Source organism: Pseudopipra pipra, chromosome 2 (assembly GCF_036250125.1).
Source record: "Pseudopipra pipra isolate bDixPip1 chromosome 2, bDixPip1.hap1, whole genome shotgun sequence".
Taxonomy (NCBI): domain Eukaryota; kingdom Metazoa; phylum Chordata; class Aves; order Passeriformes; family Pipridae; genus Pseudopipra; species Pseudopipra pipra.
In genome coordinates this window covers 94,622,931-94,649,695 of record NC_087550.1, presented here as the reverse complement: position 1 = coordinate 94,649,695, position 26,765 = coordinate 94,622,931, and the positions used below count along the sequence as shown (strand labels likewise).

General features: G+C 37.1%; 1 protein-coding gene across 1 annotated transcript in view; it reads right to left on the bottom strand.

The window, feature by feature from the left end:
- Positions 1-26,765, bottom strand: part of COL4A1 (collagen type IV alpha 1 chain) — a 127,171-nt gene that overhangs the window by 35,943 nt on the left and 64,463 nt on the right. Inside the window, exons 3-27 of the mRNA XM_064646527.1 lie at positions 23,918-24,007; positions 23,784-23,828; positions 22,227-22,271; positions 22,044-22,106; positions 21,890-21,943; positions 21,717-21,743; positions 20,354-20,437; positions 20,179-20,241; positions 19,522-19,557; positions 18,953-18,994; positions 17,325-17,414; positions 16,635-16,670; positions 16,430-16,489; positions 14,235-14,279; positions 13,956-14,009; positions 13,468-13,509; positions 12,185-12,278; positions 11,488-11,523; positions 9,827-9,991; positions 7,825-7,920; positions 6,814-6,897; positions 6,009-6,079; positions 1,478-1,669; positions 454-622; positions 14-106 (exon numbers count right to left, since the gene is read on the bottom strand). Of these exons, the coding sequence (XP_064502597.1) occupies positions 14-106; positions 454-622; positions 1,478-1,669; positions 6,009-6,079; positions 6,814-6,897; positions 7,825-7,920; positions 9,827-9,991; positions 11,488-11,523; positions 12,185-12,278; positions 13,468-13,509; positions 13,956-14,009; positions 14,235-14,279; positions 16,430-16,489; positions 16,635-16,670; positions 17,325-17,414; positions 18,953-18,994; positions 19,522-19,557; positions 20,179-20,241; positions 20,354-20,437; positions 21,717-21,743; positions 21,890-21,943; positions 22,044-22,106; positions 22,227-22,271; positions 23,784-23,828; positions 23,918-24,007 (1,876 nt within the window). The remainder of the gene's footprint in view (positions 1-13; positions 107-453; positions 623-1,477; positions 1,670-6,008; positions 6,080-6,813; positions 6,898-7,824; positions 7,921-9,826; positions 9,992-11,487; positions 11,524-12,184; positions 12,279-13,467; positions 13,510-13,955; positions 14,010-14,234; positions 14,280-16,429; positions 16,490-16,634; positions 16,671-17,324; positions 17,415-18,952; positions 18,995-19,521; positions 19,558-20,178; positions 20,242-20,353; positions 20,438-21,716; positions 21,744-21,889; positions 21,944-22,043; positions 22,107-22,226; positions 22,272-23,783; positions 23,829-23,917; positions 24,008-26,765) is intronic.

The window sequence follows — 26,765 nt, the reverse complement described above, 5'->3', positions numbered from 1 at the left end:
CTGACTGCTGTACCTTGGGGTCCAGGGAAACCAGGTGGCCCAGGAAGGCCATCTGCCCCAGGAGGTCCAGGGAGTGATACAGTTCGTCCTGCTTCACCCTTTGCTCCTGTTAATGTAAAGTTATATTAAGTACAGGAACTGATGAAATTAAACAATGGAGTTTCACCTAGCCAGCAATATCAGTTCACCCATACCATTACAAGTGACTTGTTATGAAGGATTTTTTGTGTAAGATTCACCAGAAAACTAGGATGAACCTAAACCATTCCATTTGACCTAGAAAATTCTTCAAGAAAACTTGCCCTCAAAGATTTGCAATTACACTGCTGAAAGCAAACACAGATTTAAATTAGAAAGTCTTAAATTCTGGTGATCCTCTAAGTTGTACCATGTAAAGGGTACAATTTTTTAAAAATTTTTTTTATATATCTTTTAAGCACACTATAGCATTACCTGGAAGGCCTGGTAAACCTGGGGTTCCAGCAAAGCCTCTGTCTCCTTTGTCACCAGGTAACCCTGCAGCACCTATCCCAGGAGGGCCAGGAAAACCTCTTTCACCACGTACTCCAGGGAATCCAGGCTGGCCAGGGGGACCACGTTCTCCTTTCAAGCCAGCTGTACCCTAATTTTTGGAAAGTGTAAGTGTACTTCTTGCCTGACTGGCAAGACAGAACACATCATCCTCTCTGAATATTTTGTAACTTGGATTTAGCATGGGTGTCTGTAATGTTGAAGAAAGCAGATTTTTTACTGCTGAGCTCAATGGAAACAGAACTAGTTTCCACGTGGAATAGCACATGGAAATCATACCTAGTGTGTAATGCAGCTAACTGGACCATGTACACCATGTTCCCAGTGGTGGATCTGGGAGCAGATGTGAGCTCCACACTCACATCCACATCCACATCCATATCAGCTGAACTCTATTAGTGCAGGATTTTGAAGCATTAGTTTCTACCAGGAGAAAAATACGCTAGAACAGACTTGAATCTTGTCTTAACAATCTCAACTTGGATAACTGCATTTGTTCAATCATCTCCAAGAGTCAGCCAGATCATTTGCACTAGTACTCACTATCAAGCTGTGAGAAAGGGTGAAAGGAATAAAACTGTTGTCCACATTACAAATTTGCTCTATAGTCCTGAAGTAACAAGCCATGCTGAATGCATTTGAGTCAGATCACTTATTTGCATGACATGTAAAAAGAAATGGTCAAAATCTAACTCCGAAATAGTCTGTTGTTGAAGGACTGTCTTCCTCACTATTTCCAGTGAAAAAAAAATCTCCCTCTGAGGAAGAATGTACTACTCAAGGTAAGGACAAGATGTGGAAAAATGAATGAGGCCAATAAACATAAAGCATTATAGGGCACAAAAGCATGTGAATTCTGATCTGAAAGACAGAATGTATAGGACAGTATGTAAACATAAATAAACACACAGTAGGACAATATGTAAACATCAAGAAACAAACATACCGGTGCTCCTTTTGGACCCGGTGGACCTGGAAATCCATCTTTTCCTGGTCTTCCTTCTCTTCCAGGAATACCTGGTTGTCCTGGGAAACCAGGATCTCCTTTTTCACCTTTCAGGATAGTATCATAAGTAAAATCTCCAGGTTCTCCTTTTGCCCCAGGGCTGCCCATAAGTCCTGGAGTGCCGGGTGGCCCCTGAAATTTTATAAATTCAGATGTCATTAGTTGCTTTACAAACCCTTCAACTGATACAAAAGAAAACAAATATCCAGAAATTAAAGGGAAATATATCCCCAAATCAAGGGAACCACTAAGTTTTTGGCTGAGTAGTCAAACGAGAATATTTTCCAAGACATAGCAGTGTGAATCAGGAATTAATGCCAATCTTCTTATCTTAACCACTTTGTCATCTATTATATCACAGGTACATCATTTTAGATGGTACATATAAACTTACACCACTTACACAAGAACTGCAGGCCACGACATCAGAAAACTACTCTGAATTTTCTGTAGACTACTCACAGGATTTCAATCATGCATATTAATACAGTATCAACATCAAGGTAAATGAGACTTTTTTTAAAAAGCATTTTCAGAGTTAAAGTATCTGCCCCAACCTTTAAATGCTGAATTCTTTTAACACTGTGGAACCCATTTCCCTGATACAAACGCAACAAAAGTATCCTTGCATTTTTATGAGAATTTCTAATACTAGCTGTCCTAGTTAGATCAGCCGGGACCAGTTCATCACTGTGTGGGTGTAACTCAAACTGTGTATTCTACACCCTCTATGTCACTTCCCAGGAACTGTTAATAATAGACCATTTGCAGCAGCTGCCCAGAGCACACCTGACCCCTCAGGCTATAAAGCTGGGTGTTAAGAAGCCTGTGAGATAGGAGGATGTTCCTATCCTCACATCAATGACTCAGGTGTGATAACTCCCCTCTGGGAAGTCATTAACACCTCCACACCCAGCCTGAGGGGTCATGTCTGCTAATGGGCCAGGAAGAATTCAAAAAATATCTGAAGATTCACAATCACCCATTATGGAACTCTCCACCCTGGGGGAGGTACTGGGCATTCCCACTGCAACCTGAGTGTATGTAATCTTGGGGTCTTGGGACTTCTGGGCCCACTTGTCAGATCCAGAGGAGGACCAGAACCTTGACTAGACTGCAATCACCACCCTTGACAAGACTGCAACCAGCACTCTCACCAACAAGTCTTCCTTTGCTTTCACTTTGGACTCAGGGGGACCACGTGGGGTTCAGCATGGGGGCCAATGAACACCATCCTGTTCGCGCCCCAGGGTGCTGGGTTATACATCTGGGTTTTGTGGGTTAAAACCAATTGTTTGTCTGTATAATTGTATTTATTGTATTATTGTTATTAAATTGTAACTCTGACTCATAATCTCTTTTGAGTTGGGTTCATTTCTCCTGCCAGTTTACCTTTAAACCAGCACACTAGCAGAAGCAGTACTAATACAGGAGAATAATATTATTCCGGTATGAAAAAACCAAATTTAGTCAAAATTGCAGGTTTATACAAGGCCAAGCCATGATTTCATTTCTTTCAAACCCTTTTAAATCAACTATAATATTCATCAAATATATTGATTGTATGCAAAATTGAATTGATTATCTTATACAAAACTAAAACATTACTTACACAAGAGCTAAGGCTAATTGAAGGCTGAAAGCTTCTCCCCAGGTAGTTCATTCATGACATTCAGCTGATGCAAATACATCTTTTTCTTCATTATTAACATTCATTGATTTTGTACAACTGACAACCAGTACTATCAGAATATTATGCACATGCTCAGAAAATAGTTTTGAAAGTTCTCCTAGAAAGAAATTATCTACCTACTGATAAACCTATAGATTTTCAGAATTTCAATTTTTCCCCTACATATTTTCTAGGGCTTATATGAACTTCTGTCATTGGAACAGCCTCTATAATTTCAAGTGAATCAGAGCTACTCACTAAGGTAGTAAAGTACAAACTTCATGGGCAATGTCCACTCCTTACAGTTGTCTGCTTTTCACTTAAACGTGAACCAGAACATGGTCAATGGTAATCTTTTCATTAGTATTGGTGTGTTCTGGATCAGACTCTGATGCTTTGGCATGGCTTTAAACAATATTAGCTTGAAAGCCTGGCTTCTCTGCAATTTCTCCAAGCTAAACTATATGCTGGATCACCTAAACTATATGGCTGAACTTTGTGAAGCAAAGCAAGCTTAAAAGCATTCAGAAGAGCAGCCAGTCCTTGTCTGATTAAAGACATGAACAGAACTTAAGAGACAATAAAAGTAAAATATAAGGGTGTGGCAAAACGTGCTGAGAACAAATGCTAGACAACAAAAAAGCTTAAATACATTAGGATGTCTTTAATTTTTTTTCACTGTTTCTTTCATTGATGTTACAGTAGATTCAGTCACTGGGTAATACAATGTTATTTGTTTGGTGGACATAGATAATGGACTCCATCTTAGTGAACTTTCATTGGCTGAATTCAGGTATCTAGGCTTTTTTTATATTCAGCGGAGGGAAACAGATTCCTTGAGTAACGAACTCATACAGGTGGGGGTTTTTAACTTCTGAAAGTGACCTCTCTCTCACTGCTGGTGATGAAGGGAGCTTACATAATTCCAGTGTGTTTTAAAGCTAGTGCACATGAATGTCACTGAGAAATTATGTTGCCAAAAGGGATCAGCTGAAAGGAAAGAAATAGCTTTGGGGAGAAAAGGTCTGGCAAGACTCAGTCTACTCACACTAGGAACAGTGTCAAAACTCATGTTATACTACAGGAATGTATATGCTGAGGTAGGTTTGGACAGGAAACCACAGTGTACTTAGGGACACTCAAGTGGACTCTGACAAGATCAAATGTAGTTACGGTAGTACAGTGCTTATGTAGGATTAATTTGTGTTACATTTTAGACAAGTATTATGCTTCTGGCTGTTCTGCTTCTGATATCTGGCCTTACTGAGAGTCATGTTGCTCTGCGTCAACATAATTTACAAGTAATCATATCAGGATGCTTTCACTGACTTCCTTCATTTCTTTAAAAGTACCTAGCTTTCCTCCAACTAATTGTGTTTTAGAGAATACTGCAGACATTTCCCAAAATCTTCATGAACAGCCTGGACAGAGGACTCGAAGGAATGCTAAGTTTGCCTATGACACTAAATTGAGAGGAGCTGTTGACTCCCTCAGGGGCAGAGAGGCCCTGCAGAGAGATCTCAACAAATTAGAGAGATGAGCAATCATCAACCATATGAAGTTTAACAAGGGAAAGTGCCGGATTCTGCACCTGGGATGGAGCAACCCTGAATTTCTGCACAGACAGGAGAATGAGAGGCTGGAAGGCAGCGCTGTGGAAAGGGACCTGAGTGTCCTAGTGGATGGCAAGCTGGATATGAGTCAGCAGTGCCCTGGCAGCCAAGAGGGCCAACTTTGTCCTGGGGGGCATCAGCCAAAGCATCGCCAGCCAGTCGATGGAGGGGATTGTCTCATTCTGCTCCGCACTGGTGTGACCTCACCTTGAACATTGTGTGCAGTTTTGGGTGCCACAATATAAAGAAGACATTAAGCTACTGGAGGGTGTCCAGAGGAGGGCCATGAGGATAGTGAAGGGTCTGGAAAGGAAGCTGTATAAGGAGCAGCTGAGGTCACTTGGTTTGTTCAGCCTGAAGAAGAGGAGACCAAGGGGAGATCTCGCTGGGGTCTTCAACATCCTCACAAGGGCAAGCAGAAAGACAGGTACCGATCTCTTCACTCTCTTGACCAGTGAAGAACCCAAGGAAATGGCATGAAGCTGAGTCAGGGAAGGTTTAGGTTAGATATCAGGAAAAGGGTTTTCACCAAGATGGTCTTTGAGCACTGGAACAGGCTCCCCAAGGAAGTGGCCACAGCACCGAGCCTGACACAGTTCAAGAAGTATTTGGATAACACTCTCAGGCACATCATGTGATTCTTGGAGTGTCTTCTGCCGGGCCAGGAGTTGGGCTCTGTGGTCCTGATGAGTCCCTTCCAACTCCACATATTCTATGATTCTATTACTCAAAATTCAGAAAAACTGCCACAGCAGGCTGTATGCTAATATTAGATTGCTTACACTACACTAGATGGCACTGTCTCTCTCTCAATATGTATGTACTAAAACAGCTAAGAGTTATTGGAACAATCCACAAGAAGGTCAGGGAATCTGCATCTGTTTCCTGTGAAATCCTACTCTTAACCCTACTCCACTGCTTAGCTTGCTCAGACAGAAGGTTATGTGTCCCGCTGAGTTCACATGATGAGCAAAACCAGAAATAAACCCAATATCTGACAGCTCTTTTTTTTACTCTCATAATTCAACCCCACTGCTTCCTGCTTTATTTTATTAGGCATAGTTAATTTTATCATATTCTTGCACTGGTCTGTTTTTAAACAGAACTGTTAACTGATACATTGATTATCACATGTTTTTTGATCACATTCCTAGTAAGACATAGTATTTGGCAAGGCATTACTTACAGGTACCCCTGGAAGTCCATCAAGTCCAGGTAAGCCTCTTTCTCCCTTGAAACCCGATTGACCTGGAAAACCTTATCAGAGAGACAAAAAATATAGTTTTATTTACTACATGCTTTTACAAATAGCTCATTGTATGTGAATTCTTCGTGACCCTGAAAGTGTCTCATTCCATCCCCAGTTATATCAACATAATGCTGCTAAAGTCAGCGAAGTTTTCTGGATTCATGTGCTCATGTGTTGCACGTCAGCATTCATAAACTCAGAAGCTGATGTTTCATTTGACTTAGGAATGAATTCACCTTACTATTTAGACCTATCATGTAACCAATGCAGTCTTCAAACTACCTAACTCATATTAATGTTTCTGAATAGCCACACTAGAACAAACATGAGGTATAATATATTTTTTTGCATGTGGCACTTCTCTCACACAGTACAAGAAAAATGATCTTTTTTTTTAAGACACAGAATTTGATGCTGGAATTGGGAATGTATGTATGAGTCACTGTTAAGCCTGGGTACATAAGCAAATGGTTCCCACATTATTTTTCACTTTCACAACCATCTGTGAAAATATTTGGACCACAGTTTGCAAAGATTCTTCACTATGGCCAGTTTCTGCTTCCTTGGTAACTCTTGTTGATTGTTTTGGAAATTTGGAGTCAGGTAAAAATAGGACCCCCTTTTCATTAGTTTCACTAACAATTTGATTAGTGGGACAAAAAGTAGTTAAATTTATCATGTATGCTGCATTTTCAGAATTTAGCCTATGTACCTCATTTTCAGGTAGTTAATGAGTTTTTACCTGCTGGACCTGGTGGCCCTTGTGGTCCTGGAAGTCCAGGAGGTCCCACTTTATCACACAAGGTACAGGCTTCACCTTTGTCACCTGAAAAAAAGAAAACAACAAAGCAAATGAATAAAACCCAAAAGATTTAAGACAACAGCAAGCAGGCAGATTCAGGGGCAAATGTTACACTTTACGTAGAAAGAATAAAAATAAATGTGCTACTACTAATTACGTGCTCCAGAGAGAATTTGTCGGCAAATCGATGTTCTCTAATTTTTTTAAAGGAGTGGCATGAAAATCAACATAAGTCTTATCCTAGGGATAATATTTAACAGAACAGTTAAAAGGGACCAGGCTGAAAAGAATCAAAAATAAGAAAAGAAATATTCAGTGAGTAAAAGAGGAAATAAAAAGATTAAAGCAGCAAAAGGAGAACTTCAATAGTCAGTGTAATTTTGCACTTTTAGAAAAGCAGCAAGCAGAATGAGATTAGGAAGAATCAATCATCATGTAAATGAGCGCAGTTCATTTTTTTAAATGTCCATTTATTCAATGCTGCTTAAACACATGGTCGACAGTCCTATTTATAGGTGTTATAATTTTATCTTCAATTATATTCATGGCAATGATTCATAAACCATTTTCATTCCCAACTCATCTGCCTCTCTCTAATTCTTCATCTCAGAATTCACATCTTAAATTGCAATGAACAGTTCAATTTACACTTCATGGGGCTATACTCAACGCTTTTCTTCTTTCCAGCTCCTCTTTCAGCCCCATGCCATCCTTTATCTCTTCCTAGCAATGTGGAGGTTAAGTGAACTGTAATAGGAGTTTGTGTCACGCAACTGAATACACAATATCCTTCTTGTAGACTCAAGAAACGTATTCCATGTCCATGAACTATTTATTTTACTAACTTTAAGTATACTTTCTCTGGACCCAGTCTAATTGGCCCAGTCTCTTTACATACTCAAGCTCCAGGGTACTAAGCATAAGAAAGCAATCACATTAAAATATTATCACCTTTCTCTCCCATTTCTCCTGGAAATCCATCTCTTCCTGGGAGTCCAGGACTACCTGGTGCACCTGGTTCTCCCTGCTGGCACTGATCAATTCCATCTGCAATGGAAATAAAATAAAGAATATGGTTTTGACAAGTGCAAGTTTCCATTACAGGGTTGCATTTATGCAATGTCATAGCTGATATGTTACCTATGAAGAATGATAAGTAAGGATAGCACTTTACTCTGTTATTTTATTTACTTTAAAAAATTTAACTCGGAGTCTGTATTCTGATTCCATATATAACGTTTAAGAAACCCTGAGAATTAGAGAGAAAAGATGGCTCTGCCATAATAAGGTTACAAACAACTTTCGCACAAAATCCATTTTCATTGTAAGCTGTGGCTAAGAAAAGTACTGTAGGTGAAAAACTGTTGTTTTGACCCTAAGGACAATGGAGAGTATTGATGTCCTGAAGAAATTCATTAACTAGGGTTTTGGTACCCCAACTTCTGTTTTCAACGCTTTAGGAAACTTTCTAGGTCAAGAACAGCTTGTTAACATCATTTAACTTCATCATGTCAGCTTCCTGAAAACAACAAACCTAATATGTTAGGAACTGAAATGGGTAACAAATAAGAATATTTTTCAGGCTTGATATGAGAATATAAATTATGCTTCTTCTGTTTGAGGATATGACACAGGTTCTGGCCCAATATAATATGACATCACTTTGGCCAAACCCAGTAGTCAAAATGTTAATGTGAAGTTTGGAAAACAATATTTAAAGGAAAACATATTCTTTCCCATTATGCACTTGAAGAAAGCCAAAGAAGTATCTCGGGAAGGAAAAGAATTAATCAATGACTGAAACATGCTGCATGAAAACCAGAAATTGCTCTTATTTTTAGGATGAGGTAAGATTTAGCTATTTAATTCCATATTCTACATACTGGATTTTGTACTGCTTCATTGGCAAACACAGTAATAACCAGGCATCTTCAACAGTTTTCAAACAAAGTATCTTTGGTTTAGCAATTCCATAAAGAATAGTATTTCTTTCAATAGCTTTAAGGTACCTAAAGTATTGTAATAGGGATATCATTCTTGATGTTGAAATGGCAATTTAACTCACAATATCAGTATCATCTGTAGCAAAAGTTTTATTTCCATAAAAGAGTTACAAACATCAGTTGTAAGGAGCTAATTATCATGGACCACTTCCACATGTACTTTTGTTATTGCTTCATTGCAGAAAAAAACAAAACATTTTTCTCTTTCAAATTGCTTTATCACAATCTCATAAAACATAGCTGTGTAATGTTGTTATCATTACTACTAATATTATATTTGTCACATCACTACTAGCTTTTCATTTACCTCTATAAAGCATGTGTTGATCCTGATCTGGTGGGTGGCATCCCTGCCTATACCAGGAGGGTTGGAACTAGATGGTCTTTAAGGTTCCTTCCAACCCAAGCTTTTCTATGACTGCATTATCCCCTAAGATAGTTTTATTTTACAATAAAAACTTCTGACAGACTAGTTATCACACCTGATCAGTTTGTTACAAAGACTGATACTGCAGACTTGTGAATTGTGATATTGAAAAGCTATACTAAGAACAATATTAGCATCTGCTATTTTTTAATTGGAAATCTACAAATATTTCAAGGTTGGCACAAAGGGATAGAATAATCATCATCATGGCTAGGCTTCATGAACGAAGATTTGGGAATAAACCAATATGTATTAAGGTCAATTGTTTGGTTATATTGGAAGAGTCCACAGTGAACTCAGAAGAAATTTTAAAAACATTTATTTAGCAAAGAATCCTTGTCCCAGTAAGGAAACAAGTGGCCTCCTGCATTGTGGAACAGCTTTTACTTGGTCCATCAACAACTTAGGTATGTTTCTTCCACAACATGCATCCTGATTATAGCATTTATAATCTTGTCTCTTTTTTTTTTTTATGTGCATTATTGAGACTTCATTGTGAAAAGCAAGGAAGGGCTTTACCCACCTGTTACACCTGGAGGTCCTGGTGGGCCAGGCAACCCTGGGGGACCTGGGAAACCATCTCTTCCAGGCGTTCCAGGTGAAGGGAATCCTGGAGAACCCTTTTCACCTTTTTCACCTCTCTCTCCAGGGACACCAGGTGATCCTACCCTGTCTGGAAGTGGTCGACCTTTGGAGACAGTAAAATGTGTATGAAAAAGTGAAAAATGAAAAGACAACAACACTATCAACACGTTAGCTTCCATGAGGTTTCAGAGAAAAAGAAAAAAGGGACTGTATTTTAATTACTGGTGATTTACACAAAATTGAGATTATATACTCACTACCGCTGAGTCACTCACTTCTGTTAGGTCTCTAGATAAACACATCTACTCTCTGCCAAGTGCCTTCCTGAGATTTAGCTGAATTCACTTTTGCTGGATAGCAAATAGTGTCAGCACAGGAGTCACCTTAGCTATTACACCTACAAACTATTACACACTTTGTTACTTCATAATAAACCAAAACTTAAACGTACCTAGAGAGGGAAAGCACATCTAATAACTCCAGTAAATAAGTAGTCAACAATGCAAACAGATTTCAGGAACATTATAACCAAACAAAATAGTTTGTAGGAATAATAAGCAAACAACAGCCAGTAAAGACAAGCAGTTAAACAGAGAGAAAAAAACCCTAAAGATCTCCTTTTAACTATTTGTACAGTCACACAGGTCTTCATATTGACTTATATCAGTTCACAACTCATCACTAGACTTGATCACTAAACCATTTTGAGTCTTCTGCAACACTGCAGGATGATATGAAAGTCACAGAAATCTCCATCTCTGCAGGGTAATGACAGACTAAGAGCTCTAATTACAGCCTGCAGTATATAGCATCTCCACCCTAAACTGTGAAAAATTTCCTAGAAACTATCTGATCCTGGCTCACACTAATTTCTTATTTAGCTCACTGTCAAGATAGAAAATGAGAGTAAAGGAGGTAATAGTATCACTGCAGAATGTGCTAGAATTGGGTTTCCACGGATTATCTACTTAATTTTTAAAAATCAAATGTCATGGTTTACTTCAAACACTCATACGTATATACATAAAAGCAGTATCATCATGGATGTGAATATGTTAAGACTGTGAAAAAGGCAAATTTTTCAGGCAAAAGAAATAACTTTTATTGATCAAGTGACATAGTTAAAAAAAAGAAGGAAGCCTTCAGGAATTACTTTGATCTAGTAAATATTGTTATTATTTCTCTCTGAAAACCTTATTTTATTATATTTATGCAAACACATATAGAGCTGAAGTGAGAGCAAAACAAATAATCTACATATGAGTATACATACTCAGGTATACACACACACACATACATATTCACATTTAACAACTCTTCTTGCCCAATGGAGCTATGCTCTCTGAGCTATCTCTGATGGACTATGTACCCTACTTTTTCAATTTCAGCAAAAAGCTATCAGGGCTCTACAGAAAGAACAAGACTGGATCACATCCAAGACAGAAGAAAACCTGAGGGTCTACAGGGATGATTAGACTGCTGGAGAAGTCATTGCTTGGGTGTTTGGTAAGGAGCAGCTAAGGAGAATATCTCTCAGGACCCTTCACCCAAGAAGAATACATTAAAAATGTGAAAAAATCAATGGTCATAGTTTCATACCTGGAGGTCCTGGGATTCCTTGTGCACCAGGGAAACCTTTAGGAAGAGAAGTTTTCAATTAGGCAATGAATTCAGCAATGCCATTGAGAGTGAGCTTTTAGCCCATATTATTTAAATTCACATTCAAGCTAATATATTCTGAATCAAATTTGAAGTTAAATAATCTATACATATCTGCAAGCACTATATTCAGGGAAAAGACCCTGCTGTGTCCAAACTTCTCTAGTGATTATTTTTAAATAGGCTAAAGTCTGTAATGGGGAAAATGGGAAAGGGAATGCTTGATTTTCTGTTTACTGAAGACTTTTAAAAATTATGCAAATCAATCATAAGATTAAAAATTGGCTACAGACTTTCATAAAGGAGTCTCAAGATTCTCTGTATTATTATCCTCTTTAAGTTTGTGTTGATTTCCATATTTCTTAAATAATCTCACTGGATTATTTAATTGCATTAAAAACAGATTCTAGTTTATCATTTTTCATCAATAACTGAAAGGCAGTCTTAGTTAAGATGAGAAGCAGAAGTGTCCTACAAGCTACTACAAAAGGTAAAAACCTGAAAGCAATTAAATAAATAACTGGAACATTGCACTGTCATATAGAGCTACTGAGCTCACAGACAGTACAAATTTAATTTCCTTTAGTAAGAAAACTAAAAGTATAACTTAATCAAAAAGACAAAACAAAATACATACCTTTTTCACCTTTTTGACCTTTTAGTCCAGGCAAGCCTGAAACTCCAGGGTCTCCTTTTTCACCAAAGGTATCTACTGGTCCAGCATCTATCATCTGAATCACAGGACAAAGACTAGGACACTAGAAATGTGCAACTGTGCCTTCATTTGTATCTCCCCCATCTTGATCTGATGGTACAGAGGCCATTTGGTTTTATAACAATTTTGAGCAGCTGTGGTTATATTTGCAATTTCAGTCATAATACAACAACTGCTGTGAGAGGGTTGTAGCTGCTGAGGAATTACCAGAGAAAATAAATATTTCCCATTCTACCAAAATTCCTTCATAGGAGGAGTCACAGGATTAAGTGGAGAGCTTTCATAGCATCTTCCTCAACAAGAATGATGCCAAAAAATCTCAACATGGTCTAAGCACTGGTTTGTATTACCTTTAATTTTAAAATACTGTGTTCTGGCTATTTCTGCTAACATTGATCTGAGCATGATATGTAGGATACTAACATTTACAATAAAATATTCATGAAGCATGTACAATTTTTCAAATCAAATTAGCAAATATTGGGAATTTTTCCCCATGTTGGGGAAGCAGCACCATCAATGATCTATTTGTTGCTGACTAACCCCATTTTTCATTTGAAGTGTTAAAAAAAATTACAAACTGCTCTCCTGGTTTCTTCTTGTGCATAGGGGCTGATTGCACTCGGGGACTCACTGGACATGGTGAGTAATTGTATTGTGCATCACTTGTCTTTCTCAGGTTTTATTCCTCTCTCTCTCTTCTTTTTATCTCCCTTTTCATTATTATTATCACTAATATTACTACTATTAGTATTATTAACTTTATTTCAATTAATACTTAAGGCATGGGGTTTACCTTTTTCCAGTTCTCCTTCCCATCCCACCTCAGGTAGGGGTGATGAGTGAACAAATGGCTGTGTGGTACTTAATTGTCAGCTGCAGTTAAACCACAACCAACTGCAAAGCTGACAGACTTACTCTTTTGAACTCTCTTTTGGATATTTTATTGATTAACAGTGCTTATAATTTTCATAGTCCAAAATGTTTGAAATTCATATTCTTCAAGAGCTCCTTTCCCAAATTTCAAATATACTTTAAAAAACTGTATTCAGTTTTTTCCATTGAGAAAAAAAATAAGGACGTGACTTTTGAGAATGAGATGAGAACATGCATAGTCTCTCTTTTTTCCCCTCATTGTTTGAGCACTTTCACAAAATTTAATTCTATTTTAGGTTTCAAATAAAACACAAATTTATTTTACTTACTCTTCCCGGAGGTCCTGGAAAACCTCGCTCCCCTTTGTCACCCTAAATCAAAATAGAATTTACATTTTAAATCCAGATCAGATTTTTTTTTCCAACAGAATTGGATTTCCTCAACAAATGAACAATTCAATATAGGATCGTACAACTTCCAAATGATAAGTACCTGGATCACTATAACAAGCAGTATTAGTAAATGGTTTGTTTGCAGGCCTGAAATGGTTTGCACAATGTAAAAAGAAACTGGAGTTTTTAGGGAAGTACACTTGTACATATATCGGCTGGGCAAAGAGCTTGTGAAAATAAAGCCTGCATTAATCAATTCATATAAGAGATCTAAATCAGGTATACCTACATTAACTTAATTTTGACTTCTCCTAGTGATGATGCATCTTAGCAACTTAATATTGCTTTATGTGCAGTCATTGCTTTACTGCACATCTATCTTAACTCATTCTGTGTGAAGGGAATCAAAAGCTGCTACTACACACCTTTGTACCAGGTTCCCCAGGTCGTCCTGGAATCCCAAACCCACCAGGCAAACCCTGTGTGTAGAAGACGAGAAACCAGAAGATAAAAATACAGATGGATCTTAGCCACGGCAGCATCAAAGCTTTAAATTTTCAAACCAGACACTAATTCACTGAAAGCAACAAATTTAAGTAAACAATTCAGAAGGCTAGAAAATTTCAACCTGTTTTAATACACAGACAAATACACATTTGTTTTGAATGCAAAAAACAGTATTGGAAATTCAGTAAAATACATACAGGTTCTCCTTTTGGTCCTGGTTCACCATCTTTTCCAGGCTTTCCCTGTAAAACACGAAGTTCCACTCTGCTTAAACAGACAACCACATAGACGACATTTCTAAATACTGTGGATGAAATACTAGAACAAAACAATTACTACTGCAGTGCATTAATCCAAGTGTGCTAATGCAGCTAACAGACCAGAGGATACAAAGCAGGCAAATTGTGAAAGCCTAGTTCTTATATTATCCAACACCCTACAAGATGCCAAATTCAATAAAATCCTGTAAATCTATTACCAGATCCAGGAATAACACAGTGATTTCCCTGTCAAGGAGACTTCAAGACAAAATATATCAACAGCACAAGAAACTGAAATCAGACCCAAAATCTCTCCCTTCATAGCAATCCCTTTCTATGTATATATACTCTTCAGCTTCACAAAACCTTTACTCAAAGATATTAGGTAGTTCAGTTTCAGCAGAAGGCTTGGAGAGTATTAGGCCTTGTGGTAATCAGATCATGTGGTAATCTAGTGGTAAAAACCACTTTCCTTACATTGAAAGCTATAATTTCAAATCACATGGCAGATGACAAACTAGAATCCAAAGCTCCCTCCTCCAGAACAAAATTATTAATTATTAGACCACCCTGTTAACCTACAGAGAGGATTAGATTCCCCTGAAGTAATCAACAGATACATGACAAATGACCTAGATGGACTAACCTACTTTTCAGCATTCCTTTCCTCTGCACCAGAAAAGGACTGGTACGTCGGCTTGTAGCCTAACCCACTGGAAGCTGGCTTTTATTTGGTGTCTCAATGCTTAGACTGTATGTGTAGCATAAGCAGTATGAATTTGTCCCATAAACTCAAGAAAATGTATATACTTAATACACAAAGTAACTGCATATAATTCAGTCTAAAAAGTAATCTCATCAGTTTAGGTCAAAAAAATTCTGTTTAAAACATTGCAATTGAAGGATAACGATACAACAAACATGAAAAGGCTGTCACCATAGAAATGTGCAACTATAGTGTCTTATAAAGAAGGGTTACAAGTAAGTTTTAACGACAAATTAAAACTATGATCTGCAAAGCCAAGAGAATCTTCAAATGTACTCTGTGATTGGAATTAATCATATGGTTTAATTCTATTTAACTAGAATATCAGATCTTAACATCTGCTCATCTTTCAAGCCTTATCTTAATTTCAGAAGTAGCTATAATTTCCTGAAGAATTATATATAAAATATCTTAGCAACTTTCTTCAGGGAAACAGAAACTGAAAAATATATTTTTGAAAAGTTCAGATGCTCTAGTTTCCAAAGCCAACATCTCTCCATTCTTCCAGCTTCAAGCTCTCACAGTAATAATAAAAATACATATGTGATAGCAAAGGTAATCCCACCATATATCCTTACTGATAGGATAATAGAACATCTGACTTTGAAGTACAGTAGAAAGGAAGATTTTATCTTTTTCAGATTGAAGTACAATTCAATGCCTATAGAGGTGCTGGGCCTAACAGTTTAGGAAGACCCACAATTTGAGAAACTTATACTACTTTAGCTGCATTTGAACGCAGAAAATGTACAATTTTGGTACCAGCTCAGCTATGAAAGATACTGCATGACTCGTGCAGAAGCTGTATGGATGAGACTATATGATATAGGTCGGATTAGGCAAATGTAATAGACTTTATGGCCTCAAGTATCCAAAGTCAGGCTAGAAACCAGCAAGCAAAAGTATTTTAGTCACCTAAACTTTTTGCTCCATTCATTGCTTTTGTAAGGAACTGTACCTTTAGGTTAAGCAGGGTTATTTTGTTGATTGCATGTGAGAGTATTTGAAATAAATTCAACATGTTCCATTTAGCTAAAGTCACTCCAAAAGAGTGATCTGTTTTGCTTTGCTTTTTCTTCTGTTCTGGAATGACTTAATTGTGCTTCAGTTGGGATCCATGGGAGTTTTGCCTTTGCCTTCAGCACCATGAGCTACTGTTGAGTGTCTTTAGTAATCTGAAACGTTACATACTAATATTACTGCATGTTATTACTACCTTCATTTCTACACCTGTCCTACAGCAAAACTTGCTTCTTTGAAATATACCAAATTTGCTGTTCAACTAATGGTTACTAAGTTTAATCAGCTCATGGAAACAATACAATAAAACTGCAATTATGGTATTGATAAAGTTGAGTATACTTACACGTGGACCAGGCTTTCCAGGTTCACCCTTTTCTCCTTTGAAGCCTGAACCTGGCAATCCCTGGAAAACAAATACTCACCAGATTAAAAATACTGTCAAATTCCAAAGTAAATTTACTTCTATCTAATAGCTGTAGAGATATTCAGTGCCATTATCGGATTCTTTACAATTTTTTATAGTAGCAAAAAAACTACACAGTACTCACGGGGATTCCCTGTTCACCCTTTTCACCTGGATCACCCTAATGAAATTATAAAAGAAAAGGTGGATTAGTAAACAAAACCTTAACCATTATTCATTTAGGTTGTAAATAATTCTTCATACCAGCAAAAGCACATTTAATCCTGTTCTCCATTTCAAGAACTATGCCTAATAGTAGGATGTGCAAGAATTTTGACAAACACAAAATGTGAATCCATTAAGCTAGTTTATTTTACTAGTATATATTGCTTAGACTGTTTAATTCAATAATTGAAAAATTCATTATCACTCAGATTTCATGACTGTGATTCTGTATATGAAAAGTCGAATATACTTAATTCAAACTTACTACTTTCTTCAACCAATACTTACTACTTAATTCAAACTTTTAGAATATTTTTATAATATCCTGTGCTTATCAATCTTCCTTCCTCAGAAAGTCATCTGCTGCATGAATTACTTTATTTATGCAATTATTGATGCATTTACCATTTATCATATATTTTTAGAGAGACTTCTAGAATGACCTTCAAAATTCATGCATGATGAAAAACAGGAAGAAATTTTTGAAAAATTTGCTCTAGGTGAATTCATATTTTTTTTCCTGTTTCACTTTTGTTTGCTAATTCCTATTGATCATATTTTAATGAAGAGTATAAGAAGTCATTCAACATTTAATCATTTAACATCTCACCTTTTCTCCCCTTATGATTTCACTCCCTTTTTCTTTCATATGTGGTGCTGGTCCTGGAGGTCCTGGGGGGCCCCTTACTCCTTGTTCTCCCTGTCAACAGCAAATCCAGGATAGTCCATTGAAAACAGCATGACTCTGAGATCAAACATTATGAAGACCAATAACATTAAAGAGAACTGCCACTTGCTTTTAAAAATAGAGCTGTGTTTTTAAAAAATTCTTGTTTCAGCAAAATTAGTGAAAGGATTACATACATAGTTACAGGCAGAGAAAGACCTCTTAATCTACTCTTAGGGATAGCTTGATCAACACCGAATATCAGGAACATATCCAATTAATTACAACAATAGTACAAAAGTTTTTTAGTGATTACTTTAGGAAGAAGGAGATTAGGAGGAAAGAGGTCAGGTACAGAAAGTCAATGCCTAAACAGAAATGTTAGTCAAAGTTTATAGTGTTCCATCAGCTTTACAACTGTCCATAAAGGTCAACTTCAAGATGATAACTGTGGATCATACTTTTTTAGTATGTATGTGTCCATTGCAGGGTCAGAATCTCATCTCCTTATATAAAGCAAAAGCACTATCTTTTACAGTAAAACACCTCCCAAAAGGCTCAATACATTTCTGTCAAGCAATAATGCAAAGCAATACCATTAATCTTTTGCTAAAGACAAACCTGAGGAGTACAGGAAATCTCCACACACTTCTATGACTAACATTTTTCAGTAAATTTAATGATAACAACTTAATTTCCACTATGCGTCATGTCACAAAAAATTCTATCCATTGGGAATATTGTGGCTCAAAATACATAAATAAGGTGGTAGATTAAAAAAAACAAACCTACCTAAGTAATATAATTTACTTATACTCCAAAAGCCCTCTGTCAACGACAGTCATGAGAAGTTTCTGGAGAAGTGCTCAAACATATTATGAATTTACTGAATAGCCCTTGACTGCATGCAGTTCTTGGCTCCTGGAAACACAACATAAGGCACTTTGGCCCAGACCTCTCAGTGTGAGAGGTGACAGATTAAACCTCACATGTATTACCTCCCATTTGATGCTGAGTAAGACAATAAATGGGATCCTGGAGCACATCTTTTGGCTTAGATTCATTCAAAAGTAAACTCATCTGTGTGCTCTGAAACCTCTTCCTGGTTGTGGCAAAACACAGTAAAAGGGGACAACTGAAAGTTCTGCTTTAAATGTATACACTACCAAACCAAACCAAGGCAGACAGGCCCACAGGAGTCCTATCCCAATGAATTATGATAATTATGAACAGCATATTAAATCTCAAGCCTTGGAATTAAATTGACTTCAAAAAAATCTCATGGTGAGTCCTAATATACAGAGTAAATGTTTCTGCCTATTTCAAATTGAAGTAGTTTTCCAGTCACAGCTGGAAAACGGGATAGTGACCTAAATCAGGTATAACATTAACAAATTCTGACTGTTCATGACTTTCATTCATTTAGATGTAAGTTACAGATTTACTCAAGTCTTCCAAAAATTACAATGCTTATTTTCTCTGTTGATTGATTCCAACAGTTTTCTTTATTTAAAACATAGTATCAAAAATATTTCTGACAGTTGTTCACTAGAAGTTTACAAGAGACCTACCTTTTCACCTTTGGGACCCTGAAAGCCCAAGCCCATGTAGCCCTGAAAACGTAAATTATACACACTTAGTCAAATTCTATCAGCAGTGCATACATGCATATATATACACATATGAAAGTATTTTGTACATGTCAAACATTAAGAGAGAATATAAAAGACAGAATATGTCTTTAGAATGCATGTGTGAAACAAACAAGTAAAGTCCTAACCTCCCTTTTTTTAGCCATCACAGCAACCTGTGATGAAAAATTGAAATTTATCAGATAATTTTACTGTCAATATGCTCTTTTTCCCAACACTTTTGTGAAAATTTTTACATTTTAAAATTAATTCAAATAGCCATAGAATGTTGTAATTACTACTGATTTCATCAAATGAGATAACAGAACCAGAAAAATTTGAAAAAAAGTGTTAAAAATCTCTCTTTATGATGTCCATTAAGACACAGAAATAGATCTCCAAAAAAAAAAAACCCACTCCTTTAGGATCACTAGTTTCCAGAGTTTGGGGAATTTGGTATGCCAAATAAATAAACAGATAGGCTTAATATTTATAATAAAGACTCTTACCTTCTCACCTGGGAGTCCTGGTGGCCCTGGGGGACCCTACAAGACAATATATTTTAGCATGCACATGCATACAGTACAACAGGTGGAATAATGCCTTACTCTATGAAAAGAGTAAAAAGGAAAATCTTTTAATTAAACCAAGATAAAAAGTCTTTTTCTGTTACCATGCATAATTCTTAGAATAAAAACAACTTAGAATAAAAAATAACAACAAAGAGAATCTGTCTGCAATATCACATTAATTACCATAATAATAGAGGTTGATATCCTGCTTCCATGGTACTCCTTACTGCAGCTACCCATAAGAACAATCTCAGAAAACATTTGGGTTTAGGTCTGGCTGCTAGGTTTGTAGTTTATTTTTTATAAATTAAGCTGGGGAAGAGAAGACAGGAGGAATCACAATTAGTCTGTCCCCCACAAAAATACTCTCCAAGAGTGCAAGAATAGAGGATGACTGTAGGAGCAGCTGCTAATGAAAACCTATGTTACCTAGTAATTTCTGCCATGGTAGAGTTCCAGAGGCTAAACCACAGGCCTGGAACCACAGGTTATCTTTCCCAAATCTCAACCAAGACCTGATACACACACTTTCTAGAACATTCCTATAATAAAGCTCTGAAAGTAAAGTTCAAATCACCATGAGAGGAAACTTACTGGCTCTCCTGGAGGACCCTGTGGCCCCATTGGTCCCTGAAAACCCGAAGTTCCAGGTGGACCCTATGAAAAATTCAAATGGCATCATAAAAAAGTGATATTTGTTTCATAATTTCATGATACTGATTTCATTCTAGTTGAAACTCACTACTATTCAAACATCTTTTAGACTTACAGGTAGTCCAGGTTGGCCAGGAAACCCTTTATCACCTTTTAGCACACCAGAGGGTAAAAGACCAATCACTTCACCCGGATCTCCCTATAATACGAAAAGAAAAAGAATACTTGAACATCAGTTCAAATACATTCAAAACCACTAATATTGAGATGAGAGGAAAGTTGGAGCTATGTCTTGAATCATTTGGAAAGCTGACTTTAAAAAAAATCACCTTACTTAAGACATATTACAAGTTAAAGCCTTAATTGCCAAACATGCTTTAAAGCCACTTAAAGAAATTCCAGTACCAAATCTTCCTTCCTACTTTCATTTCCTATATCATAATGGGTAGGCAGAATGATTTTTCTGTCAAATCTATCACTAATACGGTGTCACCACACAACTGGAGCATCTGACCTGGCTGCTAGGAGAAGTTGTAACCTCACAATCTCTTTCCCAGGCTGAGACCTTCATGCTTATACTTAGTTTTGACATAAAAGTCATTTTCTCAAAAAAAGGAATCTACTTAGTCCTACTTCAGAAAATTATTCTGATCATTATTCACTTTTTGTCTCTTTTTTGATAGCAAAAGATCCCATTTTTCCTGCATTTTTGCACAAAGTTGGAGTATTGTAAGTGATTTTATTTCAGGAGTTGTGTACCTATGCACACACACCTAGGAAAGAAACATTCGAGTATTTAGTGTTTATAGACTAAGTCAATTCTTTCCATGTAAGAGTAAGATATAACTTGGGTTGTCATGTCATAACAAATCCAAGATTACTTTTAGACTTATATTTAGCTTACAGTTCCAAATAACATCTGTTAATTTTAAAGAGCAAAAGCTCTCTGTTGTCATTCAATGCTTCATTTTCCAGTTCACAAAATGCACTCAATACCTAGTTAGTTAGTCTGATTTTTTTTCCTTTATGAAAACTGTTTAGTATGTGTTGGAAGCTTTTCATATTGTGGGGTATATGATCTTCTTTCACAAATATTATCTACATGAAACTATGTAGATAAATCAAATGTTAACATAAAAACAAATGTTTGAATCATAAAACCTATCTAAATCTTTATACACAATTAGGTGGCCACCATATTGTTTATATATAATTAATGATATGTACTACTTTTTTTCTGTTGTAATCCATGTAATACACTTTTAAGACCTTCATGGAACAACACAAATGTTCAGTTGTTGTCAACTGGAGTTCACACCACTGTCTTTATTTAGTGGGGTTGCAGAACAGAGTACAAAGTGAAACACAGCAGTACAATTTTTCAGTCCTTAAGTAAGGAACTGCTGGTCTTAGAGAGAGTAGACTTCACCCAAATTCTTATTGTTAGAAGTAGGATACAAACACAGAGTAAAACGTACCTTCATTCCAGGAGGTCCTGGGGGTCCCTGTGAAAAAAAGGCATATTTGATGTCATTGCTCCTCAGTGTTGTATATTTTACATCTTATACTCTGTATCTTTTCATATAGTTATATTTGAATTTTTAGAATCAGGGTTGAAAAAAGTGAATCAAGCAGAAAAGAATCTACTTACTATACTCCCAGTCAGTCCTGGTAAACCTGGGGGACCTACTGGACCTCTTTCACCCTAAGGGGAACAGAGAAATCAGGGTTTTTTGGGAACATATGCTTGAGAGATGTTTTTATTTCAACACAGAGATGCTCTTATAAACATATGTAAATTTCACCTTTGTGCCATTACATCCTGGAATGCCAGGTGGACCAGGAGGGCCATCTTGTCCAGGAATGCCCTAAATGAAAAGAAAGTAAAGAAATTAACAATATTTGTAATAATCCAGGTCAGATGTCATGATTGGTACTTTGATTAATACAATTAGTTCTTTATAAAAATACCTATACTTCATACATACGGGAAGGCCTGGGTTTCCTGGAAAGCCTGATACTCCTGGGGGGCCCTGAAATTGAGAAAAACATAAACTGAAATGACAAATCCACAAAACAGCAAGGACAAGCTGCAGCCCAAGTTGCATTGCCAGCGATAATAGTCAAAAACAAGTAGTATTTAAACGTCCTTTACAAAATCTTCAAAACCTCTCAGACATGTCACCTTAGTAATCAGTAACTGAAAGCAACTTTTTATATTTCTTTAACTTTTTAGGCAGTAGGAACTGGATCAGAGCCTTATGTAGAAGTAAAAAGGAATGCAGAGGTGTTGTTTTCTCACAACCACTTCCCAAAATGAAATTTACTGTAAACATCTCTTCATAGCAGGAGATGACGTTAACACACTGTAAAGATGTTCTCTTTCATACTCCTCATCAGCGTATCAATTTATCCTTATTATCAAAAAACCTACCAGACTGAGATAGCTCTTTCTCCTTGAACAGCTTTTCAGTGCAATGCTTCAGCAGTTTAAGTTGGCAAATCATTTTCATCCTATCATCTTACTTATTCATGCAGTATTTCCTAATACAGGTATTATGAAGCAGAAAAGATGTATGGGAATCCTGTGCTTAGATAGTGTACTTGCTTCTTCCAAAACTCTGTAATTGTTATACAGGTCACTTGCACTGTAGCACACAAACACTTTTGCCAGAAGATGCCAGTTTATACTGACACTCAGGATACCCCAGGATATCACGAACATCACAGACTGAAATAAGGATTTCTTGAGCTAGCAGAATACCCTCCCTTTAACAGCTCAGAAACTGCAGTTGATTCAGTAAATTCTGTGTGCTGCAGCAACTGTAGGCAGACAGAGAACAAGAGGGTATAGCTGAAAATGTATGCATCATTACTGGCCAAGTCATTTGAATCCTCTTTCATCATGACATTACGAGACAAGACAATGCTCAGAATGAGCTTGGCACCTCACAAACCCTCAAGTCATGGCCCTGGCTAATATTATCATATGCTAAAATAAGTGCTATGTAAGTGCCCCATTAAACATTAACGACAAGAGGAAGACCATAGAAATATTCAGAGCCTCTTCTAGCAAAGTCAAGAGATCTTTGTTCCTGGCTTTAATTCGGCTCTGCATCTTGTGCACACTTTTAACACATATGTACTCATGAGTGTGTCAGCTTCTCTGCTGGAGTGCTGCAAGGAGGCTCATGGAAAACATAAAGGAGAATTTTGCAAGAGGAAATAAGGTTGGTTCATCCTGAAGCTGGAAAAAAAGTCTTTCAGTATGTCAAAAAGGTATCAAAGGCATATTAAAATCACTGCTGTTGATGCAGTGGTAAGTATCAGGCAAAAATACAAATGGATAAAGATATTGGCTGCCCAATGCAAAACTTCAAAGGTAAAAGTGAGAATTTTGAAATTATTGTGCAGAACAAGGAGATGTCATTGATTAACTCAAAGAAGAGACTAACTCCCTCTTGCATTTGAAGGCAGCCATGGAGAGTTAAAATACAAAACAACCCAAAGACATCAGAATTGCAAACAAGTAAGCTAGAACTCACTCTTGTTCCCTTTGTTCCTGGTAGTCCTGGTTCTCCAGTATCACCCTGCAAAGGAAATAGAAAGCTTTGTCTTTCTTTGGGACAACAATTTAGGGAAATCTGAATGTTTCAAATATGAAAGCTTAAGTTCATACCTTAAGCCCTGGTGGCCCAGGGGGACCTTCAGGTCCTTGCATTCCAGGAAACCCAATCACACCCTGTAGTCCTGGCAAGCCTCTTTCTCCCTGTGGAAGCAGAAAACTTATTAGTAACTATACAATACAAGTTCCTTCTTCAAGCCACTCACATATCCCCTATTTCTGTGCTCAAGAAACCTGTTAGAGGGTAAGAAGATACATGTAACAGCAAACAGTTCATGTTTGTACTTGAAAGAAGGATTATTATAAATAAAGAAATATTTCTGGTTCAATAATAGATTGGCAGGGGCTGAGCGTGGCATAACAGAAAAGCACTCTTTGAATGCCAATGAAAGCTTTTTTTTGTCACTCTGGATAGCAGTATTCATAGCACACTTATACTCCTGGGATCAGGAAGGTCACTTTCCCTCTAATAAAACCTACCTGCATTCCTACAGAGATATAGCTAAATCCCAGTAAAACTCCAAATCAGCAATAAAATTCCTGAAAGCCACAAATATTACTGTTCAGTCACTACTGTGTGAATGGCAAATACCACTCTTCTTATACACCATTCACAACAGCAGATTTTGGAGACCAGGCTTGTCACTTAGAGTTGAATTTCAGGGTGGTTCAGAGACAGGATGCTCAGAGACACAGAATCTTCCCAAGAAGCTGAACACCCAGATTGTATGTGTCATCCTTTGGATTCTTCTCCTTTAATGTTGTATGGGACATCTGTGTTTCCTGTGCTCTCCAGCTCCCTACAACTCCAAATGTATTTAAATCAGATAAATTTAGAGGCAGAAAATTCATCCACAGTCTAGATCAATATCGCAGTTATAATAAGTTCACTATATATGGACTCCCCGTGGAGGAACACTGTCTGAATAAAGGCTGCAAAATCTGCACACAGAGAGAGGGGGAAAAAAATACGCATGCCAACTCCTGGAAACAGCAAATCAAGCAAATCAAAAGCCACATGTTCCTCATAGGAAGTAACCAGAGTTGTCCTTTAAAGGTGTGATGTGAAACGGGGAGAAACAATTTATATTGTCAAAAACTGTGGGAATATTGGATGAATAAAATGTTAGTGTGCAACTGCAAAAAGGAAAAGTTCTATAAGTTTGGAAAACACACTAAAAAACATAGCATCTGTTTTAGAAACTTAAAACAGAAATTTTCAAAGGATAGGAACAAGGTTCAAAATACACAAAAGGAAGCTATGCAAAGATTTAAGGATTTTCAGCAAAACAGTGAGAGATGAGATTGCTCTTTGTAACTAACAAACAATTTAGTATTTGATTTTATGATGGTGATTAACAAGACACTTTTCTCCTGTTTGTTCAAGACAAAGACTCCCAGAAATATGATGGCTACTTGGAGAGGTCAGCTGAGGATTGAGCACACACAAGAAGAACAACATCTGAGTCTTGGAGAGCTCATTTGTCAAGGAAGTATAACAGGCATCTTCCAAAGAAAAAGTTATGACATGCAGGCAGAGGAAACTGAGTGATGACCGACAGACATAGTGCTATTACACTGTCGGAAGAGGAGATTAATTGGAAGATTTGTGGAGTTACTGGGTTGATGTTGGTTTTTAGTTCCTTGTCCAGGATTTCATTAAAATGAAGAGACAAGGGAGAAGAGGCATTACTGATGGGTAAGAAGAGCAGGACAAAGGAGGAAGGAGGGCAGAAAACCATAACTGAGATGATAAGAGCATGAGAAAGTGAATTCAAAATAACACTTGTTTACGAAAAAATCCTGCCAGAATAAATCATCCTGCTGCTTTTTCTCTCCTTCCTCCCACAAAAATAAACTTTTCAATAAAAAGGTACTTTCTGAGGCAAACAATGAGTTTTTCCTTTAAGTGCTGAAATGGCATGATCTCCTCTATTTACTACCCAGTATTCTTTGTCATGGTTTGAGAATAAGGTTTGCAAATCTGAAGCAGTGTGTTAGACCAGAAAACACAACAAAACGAAGCAAACATCAGAACAGCTGGAGAAATATGTCACTAGGTCAGCTGCAAGAGGTACAAAGTCCAAGTTCTAAAGTAACTAAAATAGTTTTGAAACGTATTTTAAAGAAGAATGTATCATTATCCAGGTCTCTGAATAAATGTGTTGAAGTAATTAACAATCTGAAAGATATCTGTAAAGTTAAACAAATTAGTCAGGTACATAAACCCATACTTTGGCTAGCCAGTTGGCACTGCCAGCACAAAGCTATTTCTACAAAATCAGTTGTTATATCACTTCAGACCAGGGTTTCACATTGAACCCTGGGCACTTGCTCTCATGACCTGCTGGGAGGGAGAAGACACTCAAGTACATACAACAGGGTTTTCCGTTGCTGAAGGAAGGTACAACATGTGCAGATGAGAAGAAAACAAGATTACTTTGACAGAGAAATATGAGTCATGTGTAACATATGTGACTCAGATCAGTCACATGTAACATGACTGATACTTTCTGCACTCAGAAGCTCTGTCCATCTGAGGACTTCACCACAGTCTGAACCACTGCACCCTGCAACACAGGGAAATAGTTTTTCCTCCAGTCTTAAGAAAAAATAAAACTGAGGTTTACAGATCAGATTTTCACTTAGTCTAAAGCTCCCTTAAGATCGTTCTGGCACTGTAAAAGGCCTTAACATGCCTGTAAATCACTCACTAAGGTAATGAATGTTTCAGCTTGCCAAGGAGGTTAACTAAAGGCTTAAAACAAATTAAAACTTGGGCTTCCAGGGCATCTATGGTCAATTCTCTCATGACTGTCTTCAGTCTCCCAGCCTGCCCTGAGAAGTAAAACATAGCTGGAGGAGCAGAGTCAAGACTATAAACACGTCACTTCAAGGTAAG